We start from the raw sequence: 15,108 nt of genomic DNA on the forward strand, positions 1-15,108 counted from the left end.
AGTTAAGTTTATATAACTTATTTTAATAGCAGGAAGCTGATGCGGTAACACAAGCTGAGCCCTGCCTCAAATTATTATTTTTTTTTCTTCGATGAATTAAAAGTAGTTTAAATCGCCTAAAACATGAATATGAAACAGCAAAACAAACGAGTATTTTTATTTTATTTTTTTATTTAAAAAAAAGACGAGTTACCATGAAAGAAAAGACATATTTAAGTTCATATTTAAGTTATGTTTACATTCTAGATGGTCTTGTTCACGCCGAGAAAAGGAGCAGACAAACGGTAGACTTTGGCTACAGCGCCCCCCTCAGGCTTGTGGGAAACATGACGAATGATTGAAGCCAAAATGAAACTTATTCCGTAACTTTTGCTTATTTCGAACCAAATTAATGTGGATCAAGTCCTTTTTTGTTTGTTTGTTTTTTTTATTTCTAGATATTATTTTATTTTAAATCTCCAGATAAACGTTATCACTATTGTAACCGAGGTTTTATATATATATATATATATATATATATATATATATATATATATATATATATATATATATATATATATATATATATATATATATATATATATATATATATATATATATATATATATATATTTCGTTCTTTTCACCTTCAAAATAAGAGCTCAAGGCATGTACTGTATAACAGGAACTTAACATCACAAGGAGGCAAAACCATGAAAATAGGTTACACTATCTATCGATATTTAATAAAGAAAATCCTGTTTTTAAAGAAGCACGAATACAGTACATATTGTTTTTTATTATGCAATGTATAGATTAAATGCAGGTTTAATTTTTTTTCGATGAATTAAACGTAGTTTGCAGCACCAAAAAGACAATAAAAATAAATATAAAATAAAAGAGTTGGGTCATTTTTTATTTTTGTATTTTTCAAAATGACGAGTTACCATGAAAAAAATAAATAATTCTTCATATATAAGTTATGTTTATATAACTTATTTTAATAGCAGGAAGCTGATGCGGTAACACAAGCTGAGCCCTGCCTCAAATTATTATTATTTTTTCTTCGATGAATTGAAAGTTTTTTACAGCGCCTAAAACATGAATATGAAACAACGCAAAACAGTTGATTATTTAAAGAAAAAATTAAAATCAAAATAACGAGTTACCATGAAAGAAAACAAATAATTGTTCATATTTAAGTTATGTTTACATTACAGATCGTCTTGTTTGCGCCGAGAAAAGGAGCAGACAAACGGTAGACTTTGGCTACAGCGCCCTCCTCAGGCTTGTGAGGGCGGCGCCAAAATTAAACTTATTCCGTAACTTTTGCTTATTTCGAACCAAATTAATGTGGATCAAGTCCTTTTTTGTTTGTTTGTTTTTTTTATTTCTAGATATTATTTTATTTTAAATCTCCAGATAAACGTTATCACTATTGTAACCGAGGTTTTATATATATATATATATATATATATATATATATATATATATATATATATATATATATATATATATATATATATATATATATATATATATATATATATATATATATATATATATTTCGTTCTTTTCACCTTCAAAATAAGAGCTCAAGGCATGTACTGTATAACAGGAACTTAACATCACAAGGAGGCAAAACCATGAAAATAGGTTACACTATCTATCGATATTTAATAAAGAAAATCCTGTTTTTAAAGAAGCACGAATACAGTACATATTGTTTTTTATTATGCAATGTATAGATTAAATGCAGGTTTAATTTTTTTTCGATGAATTAAACGTAGTTTGCAGCACCAAAAAGACAATAAAAATAAATATAAAATAAAAGAGTTGGGTCATTTTTTATTTTTGTATTTTTCAAAATGACGAGTTACCATGAAAAAAATAAATAATTCTTCATATATAAGTTATGTTTATATAACTTATTTTAATAGCAGGAAGCTGATGCGGTAACACAAGCTGAGCCCTGCCTCAAATTATTATTATTTTTTCTTCGATGAATTGAAAGTTTTTTACAGCGCCTGAAACATAAATATGAAACAACGCAAAACAGTTGATTATTTAAAGAAAAAATTAAAATCAAAATAACTTGTTACCATGAAAGAAAACAAATAATTGTTCATATTTAAGTTATGTTTACATTACAGATCGTCTTGTTCGCGCCGAGAAAAGCAGCAGACAAACGGTAGACTTTGGCTACAGCGCCCTCCTCAGGCTTGTGAGGGGGGCGCCAAAATAAAACTTATTCCGTAACTTTTGCTTTTTTCGAACCAAATTAATGTGAATCAAAATATTTAAATGTATATCAAGAAAACAAATTCTAGACTAGGGGTGTCCCAACTTTTTCCACTCAAAAATGAAAGCATTTTGATATTTGTATTTGATTTAATATATCAGTCATATTAATGTTAAAAATAAGTCTTTTTTTTGTTTGTGTTTTTTTTTGTATCTCTAGATATAATTTTATTCTAAATCTCCAAATAAACGTTATCACTATCCGTCCGTATTGAGTAAAGAAAATATTTTTTTTAAAGAAGCACGTATCCATATTTATTTTATTATTATTCAGTGTATCAATTAACTGCAGGTCTCAATTTATTTATTTTTTCAATGAATTAAACATAGATTTCAGCACCAAAAAGACAATAAAAAATAAATATAAAATAAAATAGTTGGTTCATTTTTTATTTTTGTATTTTTCAAAAAGACAAGTTACCATGAAAGAAAACAAAAAGTTCTTCATAATTTAGTTATGTTTACGTTACAGGTCATCTTGTTCATGCCGAGAAAAGGAGCAGAAAAACAGTAGACTTTGACTACAGCGCCCCCCTCAGGCTTGTGGGGAACATGACGGATGATTGAACCCAAAATAAAACTTTATATAAATTCTGTACATTTTGCTTCCTTCGAACCAAATAACATCAAACTTTTCTATTTAGTTAAAAAAAAGAAGTCTCGACCAGGGGTGTTCTAACTTTTTCCACTGAAAAATGAAAGCATTTTGATATATATATATATATATATATATATATATATATATATATATATATACATATATATGTGTGTGTGTGTGTGTGTATATATATATATACACACACGTATATATATAGAGAGAAAGACAGAGAGAGAGAGAGAGAAGAGCCCTAAAGGTTAAAAAAATACAAAATAAATTCTATAAAAAATATGAAATAAAATTATATATATATGTATATATATATATATATATATATATATATATATATATATAGATTTATATATATATATATATATATATATATATATATATATATATATATATATATATATAATTCATTAATTTTTTTAATTATTATTATTTTTTTAACCTTCAGGGCTCTTCTCAAGTTTGATTCCGGAAGGATGTCAGTCATAACAATGTTAAAAATAAGTCCTTTGTTTGTTTTTTGTTTTTTTTATCTCTAGAAATTATTTTATTCTAAACCTCTAGATAAACGTTAGCATTATTTGTCGATATTGAGGAAAGAAAAAAACTTTTTTTTTTAATGACAAACACACAAAATATGCAATTTTCCAACTCCCCAAAAAATAAAATATTTGATGTGAAGTAATTCGATCCTTAAATTGGTCAATAATTCTTAACACATTTTATTTATTTATTATTTTACAGCATAATTTTTTTCTTAATTCTTAAATCTGTAGTTTAACTTCATGTCCATCTGTAGATATAAACTTACATTTTTTATATATTATGTGCTTTTTGTTGGAGAAATACCCTGTTTTTTTAAGCAGAAACACAAAATATGCAACATATGTTTATACATATGAACAGTATATATATATTTCTTTTTTTAAATTTGATTATGAAATCTCTATATCAACCTCAAGTCTATCTGTCGATATAAAGTAAAACATTTTTTATGCTTTATGTTGAAGAAAACGCTGTTTGTTTTTTAGCTCAGGGTCACTCCATCTGGTAGATATGAACGTGGTTCAAACCTGGTTCTGAAGTCTCACCCGGACTAGCACCGGCAGCCCCCGGGTGCTTTTGAGTTTGCGACCTGGTCTGGGCCATAACACAGGACAGTTTGGACACACCTGATGTAAACACAGCAGTTTTAATTCAGTTACAATACATCAACTCACAAATGGAGTGGAAAATAACGGCCACGCTTACAGTTCGACCCGCCAAATTTCGATTCTTCATAACAACATTCAAGAACATTTTCAAGATCTTCGACCCGTGTAAGAAAATTGGATTGTACTCCAGTTTTATACATGCAATAAAAGACTCACATGGAGAGATATTTGCTGCATGCGTGTAATAGAACACTCTAGAACAGGGGTAGGGAACCTATGGCTGTAGAGCCAGATGTGGCTCTTTTGATGACTGCATCTGGCTCTCGGATAAATCTGAGCTAACACTGCTTAACACAATAAGTAATGACTAATTCCACTGTTAAAAATAACGTTCAAAATATTAAACATGCTCATGCATTTGAATCCATCCATCCTTTTTCTACCGCACTTTATTTATTATTGGGTTTTTTAGGGCTTGCCCTCCTGTGGGTTCTTCAGACCACCAAGCACCGACATGAAAGCCTGTTTCAGGGTTACGATATTTTTTTTATTTTTCAATAAGTCTCTCAGTTGCTTTCTAGCAATTGTCTTTTTCTCTTTCGTTCTCGCTCGCACTCTGGCTCCAGCACCAACCCTGTCTCTCCTCCTGGCTGCTGCTTATAACAGAGCGACAGGTGATTAGATAACAAGGCCCAGGTGGGTTGTCTATGCACCTGTCGCTGATTTCAAATCCGGTCCTGGCACACCCTGCTTCGCTGCAGGCCCGCAGGCCACGCCCCCTCCACAGTTAGCTTCAGATTATCAATGTTATTACAAAGAATAAGAGACTTATTATGCTCTAAAAATGTTAGTCTTACTTAAAAATGCACACATTTAGGTGTGTTCAGTGTTGGAAAAAAATGATATGGCTCTTACGGAAATACATTTTAAAATATTCGGATTCTTGGCTCTCTCAGCCAAAAAGGTTCCCGACCCCTGCTCTAGAACATGCAACACAACATTCATCAGTCAATGTGTGCAGTGTCACAGCATCAGGCAATCATAACTTGCGTTGGCAGAAAAATAAAATATAAATTTACACATCAGCTCAAACATTACACGGAGAAACATGCACGAGTCATAGAACACACAGACTACCTTGGCTACTGTACTCACACAAAAGGTGACCCGGGCCGCCATCTAGTGGACAGATCCTGGCAACTACACATCAAGCTGCATGACAAGGGCCAAATAGTGATCCGTAATAATACTGCAGGTGAGTTCCCACAAGATGGACAGTCGCACATTAGAGTCCAGTCATTCAAATGATCTTTCATGCGAGCGGGGCGACCGCCTTCACAGTCGCTGCAAAATAGCAAACACATGAAACAGACTTCAATCTTCACATCCAGTGCAATATTTTTTTGATTTACGGGGCTAACTACATAATTTTAGGGCTTAACTTCATGCTTTTAGGATCTGAATACATGATTTAAAGGGTTAACTGCATGATTTAAGGGCTAACTACATAATTTTAGGGCTTAACTTCATGATTTTAGGATCTGAATACATGATTTACAGGGTTAACTGCATGATTTAAGGGGCTAAGTACATCATTTTAGGGGCTAACTACATGGTTTTAGGGGCTAATTATGTGTAGCTGCATGACTTTAAGGGCTAACTATATACATTTAGGTGCTATTTACATGATTTTAGGGGCTAACTATGTGATTTTAGGGACTAACTATGTGATTGTAAGGGCTAACTATATACTTTTAGGTGCTCTTTACATGATTTTAGGGGCTAACTACATGGTTTTAGGGGCTAACTATGTGATTATAAGGGGTAACTATATACTTTTAGGTGCTCTTTACATGATTTTAGGGGCTAACTATGTGATTTTAGGGACTAACTATGTGATTGTAAGGGCTAACTATATACTTTTAGGTGCTCTTTACATGATTTTAGGGGCTAACTACATGGTTTTAGGGGCTAACTATGTGATTGTAAGGGCTAACTATATACTTTTAGGGGCTCTATACATGATTTTAGGGGCTAACTACATGATTTAAGGGGCTAACTATATAATTTTTGGGGCTAACTATGTGATTTTAGGGGCTAACTATGTGATTGTAAGGGCTAACTATATACTTTTACGTGCTCTTTACATGATTTTAGGGGCTAATTATGTATAGCTGCATGACTTTAAGGGCTAACTATATACATTTAGGTGCTCTTTACATGATTTTAGGGGCTAACTATGTGATTTTAGGGGCTAACTATGTGATTGTAAGGGCTAACTATATACTTTTAGGTGCTCTTTACATGGTTTTAGGGGCTAACTATGTGATTGTAAGGGCTAACTATATACTTTTAGGGGCTCTATACATGATTTTAGGGGCTGAATACATGATTTACATGGTTAACTACATGATTTAAGGGGCTAACTACATAATTTTAGGGGTTAACTACATGGTTTTAGGGGCTAATTATGTGATTGTTTGGGCTAACTGCATGACTTTAAGGGCTAACTATATACATTTAGGGGCTATTTACATGATTTTAGGGGCTAACTACATGGTTTTAAAGGCTAATTATGTGATTGTTTGGGGTAACTGCATGACTTTAAGGGCTAACTATATACATTTAGGGGCTATTTACATGATTTTAGGGGCTAACTATGTGATTTTAGGGGCTAACTATGCGATTTTAGGGGCTAACTATGTGATTGTAAGGGCTAACTATATACTTTTAGGTGCTCTTTACATGATTTTAGGGGCTAACTACGTGGTTTTAGGGGCTAACTATGTGATTGTAAGGGCTAACTATATACTTTTAGGGGCTCTATACATGATTTTGGGGGCTAAATACATGATTTACAGGGTTAACTACATGATTTAAGGGGCTAACTACATAATTTTTGGGGCTAACTACATGGTTTTAGGGGCTAATTGTGTGATTGTTTGGGGTAACTGCATGACTTTAAGGGCTAACTATATAGATTTAGGTGCTATTTACATGATTTTAGAGGCTAACTATGTGATTTTAGGGGCTAACTATGTGATTGTAAGGGCTAAGTATATATACTTTTAGGGGCTCTTTACATGATTTTAGGGCTAACTACATGGTTTTAGGGGCTAACTATGTGATTGTAAGGGCTAACTATGTGATTGTAAGGGCTAACTATATACTTTTAGGGGCTCTATACATGATTTACAGGGTTAACTACATGATTTAAGGGGCTAAGTGCATACTTTTAGGGGCTAACTATGTGATTGTATGGGGTAAATTCATGATTTTAAAGGCTTACTATATACTTTTAGGGGCTATTTACATGATTTTAGGGGCTAACTACTTGATGTTAGGGGCCAACTACTTGATTTTAGGGCCTAACTTCACAATTTGTAGGGGCTAACTACTTAATTTTAGGGCTTAACTTCATAATTATAGGGGCTAACTACTTCATTTTAGGGGCTGACTACATGATTTTAGGGACTGAATACATGGTTTTAAGGGCTAACTACTTGATTTTAGGGGCCAACTACTTGATTTTAGGGCCTAACTTCACAATTTGTAGGGGCTAACTACTTAATTTTAGGGGTTAACTTCATAATTTTAGGGGCTAACTACTTCATTTTAGGGGCTGACTACATGATTTTAGGGCCTAACTTCACAATTTGTAGGGGCTAACTATATACTTTTAGGGGATATTTGCATGATTTTAGGGGCTGATTATTTGATTTTAGGGGCTGACTAGTTGATTTTAGGGACTGAATACTTGATTTTAGGGGATGACTACTTGATTTTAGGGGCTCTTTACATGATTTTAGGGGCTAACGTCATGATTTAATGGGTTAACTATACTTTTGGAGACTCTACATGATTTTAGGGGCTGACTATTTGATTTTAGGGGATAACAACTTGATTTTAGGGCCTGACTAGTTGATTTTAGGTGCTAACTACTTGATTTTAGGGGCTGATTATTTGATTTTAGCGGCTGATAGTTGATTTTAGGGACTGACTACTTGATTTTAGGGGCTGACTACTTGATTTTAGGGGCTCTTTACATGATTTTAGGGGCTAACTTCGTGATTTAATGGGTTAACTATACTTTTAGAGACTGCATGATTTTAGGGGCTGACTACTTGATTTTAAGGGCTGACTACTTGATTTTAGGGGCTGACTAGTTGATTTTAGGGACTGACTACTTGATTTTAGGGACTGACTACTTGATTTTAGGGGCTGACTACATGATTTTAAGGGCTGACTACTTGATTTTAGGGGCTAACGTCATGATTTAATGGGTTAACTATACTTTTAGAGACTCTTTACATGATTTTAGGGGCTAACAACTTGATTTTAGGGGCTGACTAGTTGATTTCAGGGGCTAACTATTTGATTTTAGGGGCTGATTATTTGATTTTAGGGGCTGACTAGTTGATTTTAGGGACTGACTACTTGATTTTAGGACTCTTTACATGATTTTAGGGGCTAACTTCATGATTTAATGGGTTAACTATAGTTTTAGAGACTCTTTACATGATTTTAGGGGCTGACTATCTGATTTTAGGGGCTAACTACTTGATTTTAGGGGCTCACTACTTGATTTTAGGGGCTGACTAGTTGATTTTAGGGACTGACTACTTGATTTTAGGGACTGACTACTTGATTTTAGGGGCTGACTACTTGATTTTAGGGTCTGACTTGATGATGTGATGTGTTGACTCGATGATTTGGTGTGACTGCTGCTCTTGTCCCTGAAGCTGGTGACTCTGAGCAGAAAGCTGCTGGTACTTTGTCGGTAGCGCGGCTGAGTGAAGTAGAAGAGGATGGGGTCCAGGAAGCTGTTCATGCTGGCAAAAGGTCTGGTGCTCTTGTAGATGACGGAGAAAAGGTTCCTGGTCTCGCAGGGCACGGCGGGCAGAGTCCGGATCAGCAGGTAGAGGGTTTTGGTGAGATGGAAGGGCAGGAAGCTGACGCAGAAGACCGCCGCCACCACAACGATCATCTTCCCCGCCTTCTCGCGCTTCTTTCTCAGGGCCCGCGCATTGACGCCCTGGTAGGACGCCGGCCGGCAGAGTACGAGCGCCATCCTAAAGTAGCACATCATCACGCCCGTAAAAGGCAACAGGAAGCCCAGGCAGGTGAGCGCCATGCCATAAGGGTAGTAGTCCGCCGACTGCTTTGGCGTGCTCAAATCGTAGCACACGGTGCGGTTGCGCTGGGTTCCCGTGGAGGCGAAGTAGAAGGTTGGCGCGCAGAGGAGCGCCACCAGCAGCCACACCCCCGCACACACCACCCAGGCCAGCCGCCGCCCGCCCTGCTTGTGCCACACCGCCAGCGGGTGGCAGATGCCCATGTAGCGGTGAACGCTGATGCAGGTGAGGAAGAGGATGCTGCCGTGAAGATTGCTGGAAGAAGAGGACAGGAGGAAAAAAACGCAAAATAAATGCTAATATACGACATGTTAGCATACTCTAAAATAGCGCCAAGTATCAAAATCAATAATTTTTTTAGTTCTAAACATACAAAGTTAGCTAAAACCTTCGCATGCTATTATAGCAGATGTTAGCATACTTTTAAGACAGCGCCAACTATCAAAATCTATGATTTTTAGCTCTTAACATACATCCATCCATCCATTTTCTACCGCTTATTCCCTTTTGGGGTCGCGGGGGGCGCTGGCGCCTATCTCAGCTACAATCGGGCGGAAGGCGGGGTACACCCTGGACAAGTCGCCACCTCATCGCAGGGCCAACACAGATAGACAGACATTTACATTTGCTAAAAAGCTAACATAAAACATTAGCATGTTGATGTTAGCATGCTAATATAAGAGACATTAGCATACTTTCAAAATGGTGCCTATCATCAAACTCCATGATTTTTTAGATTTTAACATATACATTTAGCTAAAAAGCTAACAAAAAACATTAGCGTGTTGATGTTAGCATGCTAATATAAGAGACATTAGCATACTTTCAAAATGGTGCCAATCATCAAACTCCATGATTTTTTTTTATGTTTAAACATATACATTTAGCTAAAAAGCTAACAAAAAACATTAGCATGTTGATTTTAGCATTCTAATATAAGAGATGTCAGCATACTTCCGAGACGTCATTTAGTATCAAAAATCCAGATTTTTAGGTTTAAACATACACAATTAGCTAAAAAGCTAACATAAAACCTTAGCATGTTGATGTTAGCATGCTAATATAAGAGAAATTAGCATACTTTCAAAGTGGTGCCAATCCTCAAACTCCATGATTTTTTTTTAGGTTTAAACATATACATTTAGCTAAAAAGCTAAAAAAAAACATTAGCATGTTGATTTTAGCATGCTAATATAAGAGATGTCAGCATACTTCCGAGAGGTTATTCAGTGTCAAAAATCCCGTTTTTTAGGTTTAAACATACAAAATTAGCTAAAAAGCTAACACAAAACCTTAGCATGTTGATGTTAGCATGCTAATATAAGAGGCATTAGCATACTTTCAAAATGGTGCCTATCATAAAACTCCACGTTTTTTTCGGTTTTAACATATACATTTAGCTATAAAGCCAACATAAACCATTAGCGTGTTGATGTTAGCATGCTAATATAAGAGACGTCAACATACTTCCGAGAGGGCGTTCAGTGTAAAAAATCCCGTCTGTTTGGTTTAAACATACAAAATTAGCTAAAAAGCTAACGTAAAACCTTAGCATGTTGATGTTAGCATGCTAATATAAGAGAAATTAGCATACTTTTCAATGGTGCCAATCATCAAACTCCATGATTTTTTGTATGTTTAAACATATACATTTAGCTAAAAAGCTAACAAAAAACATTAGCATGTTGATTTTAGCATGCTAATATAAGAGATGTCAGCATACTTCCGAGACGTCATTTAGTATCAAAAATCCAGATTTTTAGGTTTAAACATACACAATTAGCTAAAAAGCTAACATAAAACCTTAGCATGTTGATGTTAGCATGCTAATATAAGAGAAATTAGCATACTTTCAAAGTGGTGCCAATCCTCAAACTCCATGATTTTTTTTAGGTTTAAACATATACATTTAGCTAAAAAGCTAACAAAAAACATTAGCATGTTGATTTTAGCATGCTAATATAAGAGATGTCAGCATACTTCCGAGGCGTCATTCAGTTTCAAAAATCCCGGTTTTTAGGTTTAAACATACAAAATTAGCTAAAAAGCTAACATAAAACCTTAGCATGTTGATGTTAGCATGCTAATATAAGAGAAATTAGCACACTTTCAAAATGGTGCCAATCATCAAACTCCATGATTTTTTTTAGTTTTAAACATATACATTTAGCTAAAAAGGTAACAAAAAACATCAGCATGTTGATTTTAGCATGCTGATATAAGAAATGTCAGCATACTTCCGAGAGGGCATTCAGTGTCAAAAATCCAGTTTTTTAGGTTTAAATATACAAAATTAGCTAAAAAGCTAACATAAAACCTTAGCATGTTGATGTTAGCATGCTAATATAAGAGGCATTAGCATACTTTCAAAATGGTGCCTATCATCAAACTCCATGATTTTTTAGGTTTTAACATATACATTTAGCTAAAAAGCTAACATAAAACATTAGCATGTTGATTTTAGCATGCTAATATAAGAGATGTCATCATATTTCCGAGAGGTCATTCAGTATCAAAAATCCAGATTTTTAGGTTTAAACATACAAAAGTAGCTAAAAAGCTAACATAAAAAATTAGCATGTTAATGTTAGCATGCTAATATAAGAGATGTCAGCATACTTTTAAAATTTTAGCATGGCATAAAATGTTAGTATGCTAACGTTAGCATGCTAGCACTTGACCGGATAAAAGGAAATACCAGATGCAATAATAACTGAAAAAGCTAGCATTTTAACGTTAGCATGCTAACGTGAGAGGTGTTAGCATACTGCCAAACATCAAAATGGATGACATTGCAGTTTCATTCTATGGTCTCACCTGTAGAACTGAAACCTGACCACCTTGCAGGCCAGGTCCCCGAAGGGCCAGTAGTCGTGACTGGCGTAGTTGTAGACCAGCAGAGGAAGTGACATCACGTACAGGAAGTCGGCCACGGCCAGGTTGAGGGTGTAGATGTTGCTGCGGGACAGACCAGGTCTCCTCCTCAGACCAGTTCTCCTCCTCCACATCTTCAGCAGCACGGCGGCGTTGAGAGGCAGACCCAGCAGGAGCACCAGGGTGTAGACCGAGGGCAGCAGGACTCGCTTGAAGTCCTCCTTGTAGGTGCAGCCGGAGACTCCCGGTCTGCTGGCGTTACTCACGCTGACACTGGCCAGCAGGACCGGGGACTCCACGCCAGAACTGAAGATGTCCCGGGACAAGGTCTGGGAGAGGACACCTTCCGTGGGCATCTTCAGATCTTCAAGCGGAGACAAGGTCATCACCAAGATGTTAGATTGGAACTTTCATCACTTTGCAATCTACTAATTAAAGTATCAATCAATCAGTGGAGAAAAACACACTAAAAGTACACTTAAGTGTACTTTTAGTGTATGGTAAATAGAAATTAAGGTCGATGGAATGTAAAATAAATAAATAAAAAGTTAAAGAAGGTCAAGAGAAGGTAAAAATAGTCAATAAAAGAGTAAAATAAGTTCAATACAAGGTCAACGTAGTAAAAATAAGTTCAATAAAAGGTACGTGGAAAGCAAAAGAAAGACCATAAAAGGTGAAATAAGGTCAAAAGAAGGTAAATAAACAGTAGAACTATGTCATTAAGGTAAAATAACAAAGATAGAAGGTAAACAAGGTAATATAGGGCAAATAAAAGGTAAAAGAAGGTCAATAGAAGGTAAAAAAAAGTAAGTAAAAATAGCAAAATAAGGTCAACGTAGTAAAAATAAGTTAAATAAAAGGTATGTAGAAAGTAAAAGAAGGACTATAAAAGGTGAAATAAGTTCAAAAGAAGGTAAATAAACAGTAGAACAATGTCATTAAGGTACAATAACAAAGATAGAAGGTGAACAGAAGGTATTATAGGGTAAAAGAAGGTAAATAAACAGTAGAACTATGTCATTAAGGTAAAAAAAAGATAGAAGGTTAACAGAAGGTAATATAGGGCAAATAAAAGGTAAAAGGTCAATAGAAGGTAAAAAAAAGTAAGTCTCAATAGCAAAATAAGGTCAACGTAGTAAAAATAAGTTAAATAAAAGTTACGTAGAAAGTAAAAGAAGGACTATAAAAAGTGAAATAAGTTCAAAAGAAGGTAAATAAACAGTATAACAATGTCATTAAGGTAAAATAACAAAGATAGAAGGTAAACAGAAGGTAATATAGGGTAAAAGAAGGTAAGTAAAGGTCAAATAATGTAAATAAAAGGTAAAATGAGGTAAATATAAGATAAAATAAGTTAAATAAAAAGTACGTGGAAAGCAAAAGGACTATAAAAGGTGAAATAAGTTCAAAAGAAGGTAAATAAACAGTAGAACAATGTCATTAAAAGGTAAAAGAAAATGATAGAAGGTAAAATAGGGTAAACAGAGGGTAACATAGGCTAAATAAAAGGTAAAAGAATGTCAATAGAAGGTAAAAATAGTCAATAAAAGAGTAATATAAGTTCAATACAAGTTCAACGTAGTAAAAATGACTTCAATAAAAGGTACGTGGAAAGCAAAAGAAAGACCATAAAAGGTGAAATAAGGTCAAAAGAAGGTAAATAAACAGTAGAACTATGTCATTAAGGTAAAATAACAAAGATAGAAGGTAAACAGAAGGTAATATAGGGCAAATAAAAGGTAAAAGAAGGTCAATAGAAGGTAAAAAAAGTAAGTTAAAATAGCAAAATAAGGTCAACGTAGTGAAAATAAGTTCAATAAAAGGTACGTAGAAAGTAAAAGAAGGACTATAAAAGGTGAAATAAGTTTAAATGAAGGTAAATAAACAGTATAACAATGTCATTAAGGTAAAATAACAAAGAGATAAGGTAAACAAAAGGCAATATAGGGTAAAATAAGGTAAGTAAAAGTCAAATAATGTAAATAAAAGGTAAAAAGAGGGAAATATAAGATAAAATAAGTTAAATAAAAAGTGCATAGAAAGCAAAAGGACTATAAAAGGTGAAATAAGTTCAAAAGAAGGTAAATAAACAGTAGAACAATGTCATTAGAAGGTAAAAGAAAACGATAGAAGGTAAAATGAGGTAAACAGAGGGTAACAGGCTAAATAAAAGGTAAAAAAAAGGTCAATAGAAGGTAAAAATAGTCAATAAAAGAGTAATATAAGTTCAATACAAGTTCAACGTAGTAAAAATGACTTCAATAAAAGGTACGTGGAAAGCAAAAGAAAGACCATAAAAGGTGAAATAAGGTCAAAAGAAGGTAAATAAACAGTAGAACTATGTCATTAAGGTAAAATAACAAAGATAGAAGGTAAACAGAAGGTAATATAGGGCAAATAAAAGGTAAAAGAAGGTCAATAGAAGGTAAAAAAAAAGTAAGTTAAAATAGCAAAATAAGGTCAACGTAGTGAAAATAAGTTCAATAAAAGGTACGTAGAAAGTAAAAGAAGGACTATAAAAGGTGAAATAAGTTTAAATGAAGGTAAATAAACAGTATAACAATGTCATTAAGGTAAAATAACAAAGAGATAAGGTAAACAAAAGGCAAAATAGGGTAAAAGAAGGTAAGTAAAAGTCAAATAATGTAAATAAAAGGTCAAATGAAATAAATATAAGATAAAATAAGTTAAATAAAAAGTACGTAGAAAGCAAAAGGACCATAAAAGGTGAAATAAGTTCAAAAGAAGGTAAATAAACAGTAGAACAATGTCATTAAAAGGTAAAAGAAAATGATAGAAGCTAAAATGAGGTAAACAGAAGGTAACATAGGCTAAATAAAAGGTAAAAGAAGGTAACTAAAAGTCAAATAATTTCAATAAAAGGTAAAATTAGGTAAATATAAGGTAAAAATGTCAAATAGAAGGTGCAATAAGGTAGATCAAAGTTAAATAATGTAAATACAATCTAAAATAAGCCGAATAGAAGGTAAAATAAGGTAAATGCACTGTAACATAGGGTAAATAAAAGGTAAAAGGAGGGTAACTAAAAGTAAAATCA

At 33.8% G+C, this 15,108-nt stretch overlaps 1 protein-coding gene across 2 annotated transcripts in view; it reads right to left on the reverse strand.

Annotated features, from left to right (window-relative positions):
* Nucleotides 1-4,060: 4,060 nt before the first annotated feature.
* LOC133564763 (P2Y purinoceptor 3) overlaps nucleotides 4,061-15,108 on the reverse strand; it is a 36,080-nt gene continuing 25,032 nt past the window's right edge. For both annotated transcript variants that reach the window (XM_061919248.1, XM_061919247.1), the window contains 2 exons: nucleotides 11,994-12,414; nucleotides 4,061-9,431 (listed from right to left, as the gene is read on the reverse strand). In XM_061919248.1, coding sequence (XP_061775232.1) covers nucleotides 8,594-9,431; nucleotides 11,994-12,406 — 1,251 coding nt within the window. In that variant the 5' untranslated portion in view covers nucleotides 12,407-12,414 and the 3' untranslated portion in view covers nucleotides 4,061-8,593. The remainder of the gene's footprint in view (nucleotides 9,432-11,993; nucleotides 12,415-15,108) is intronic.

The sequence above is a fragment of the Nerophis ophidion genome, linkage group LG13, assembly GCF_033978795.1.
Source record: "Nerophis ophidion isolate RoL-2023_Sa linkage group LG13, RoL_Noph_v1.0, whole genome shotgun sequence".
NCBI classification, from domain to species: domain Eukaryota; kingdom Metazoa; phylum Chordata; class Actinopteri; order Syngnathiformes; family Syngnathidae; genus Nerophis; species Nerophis ophidion.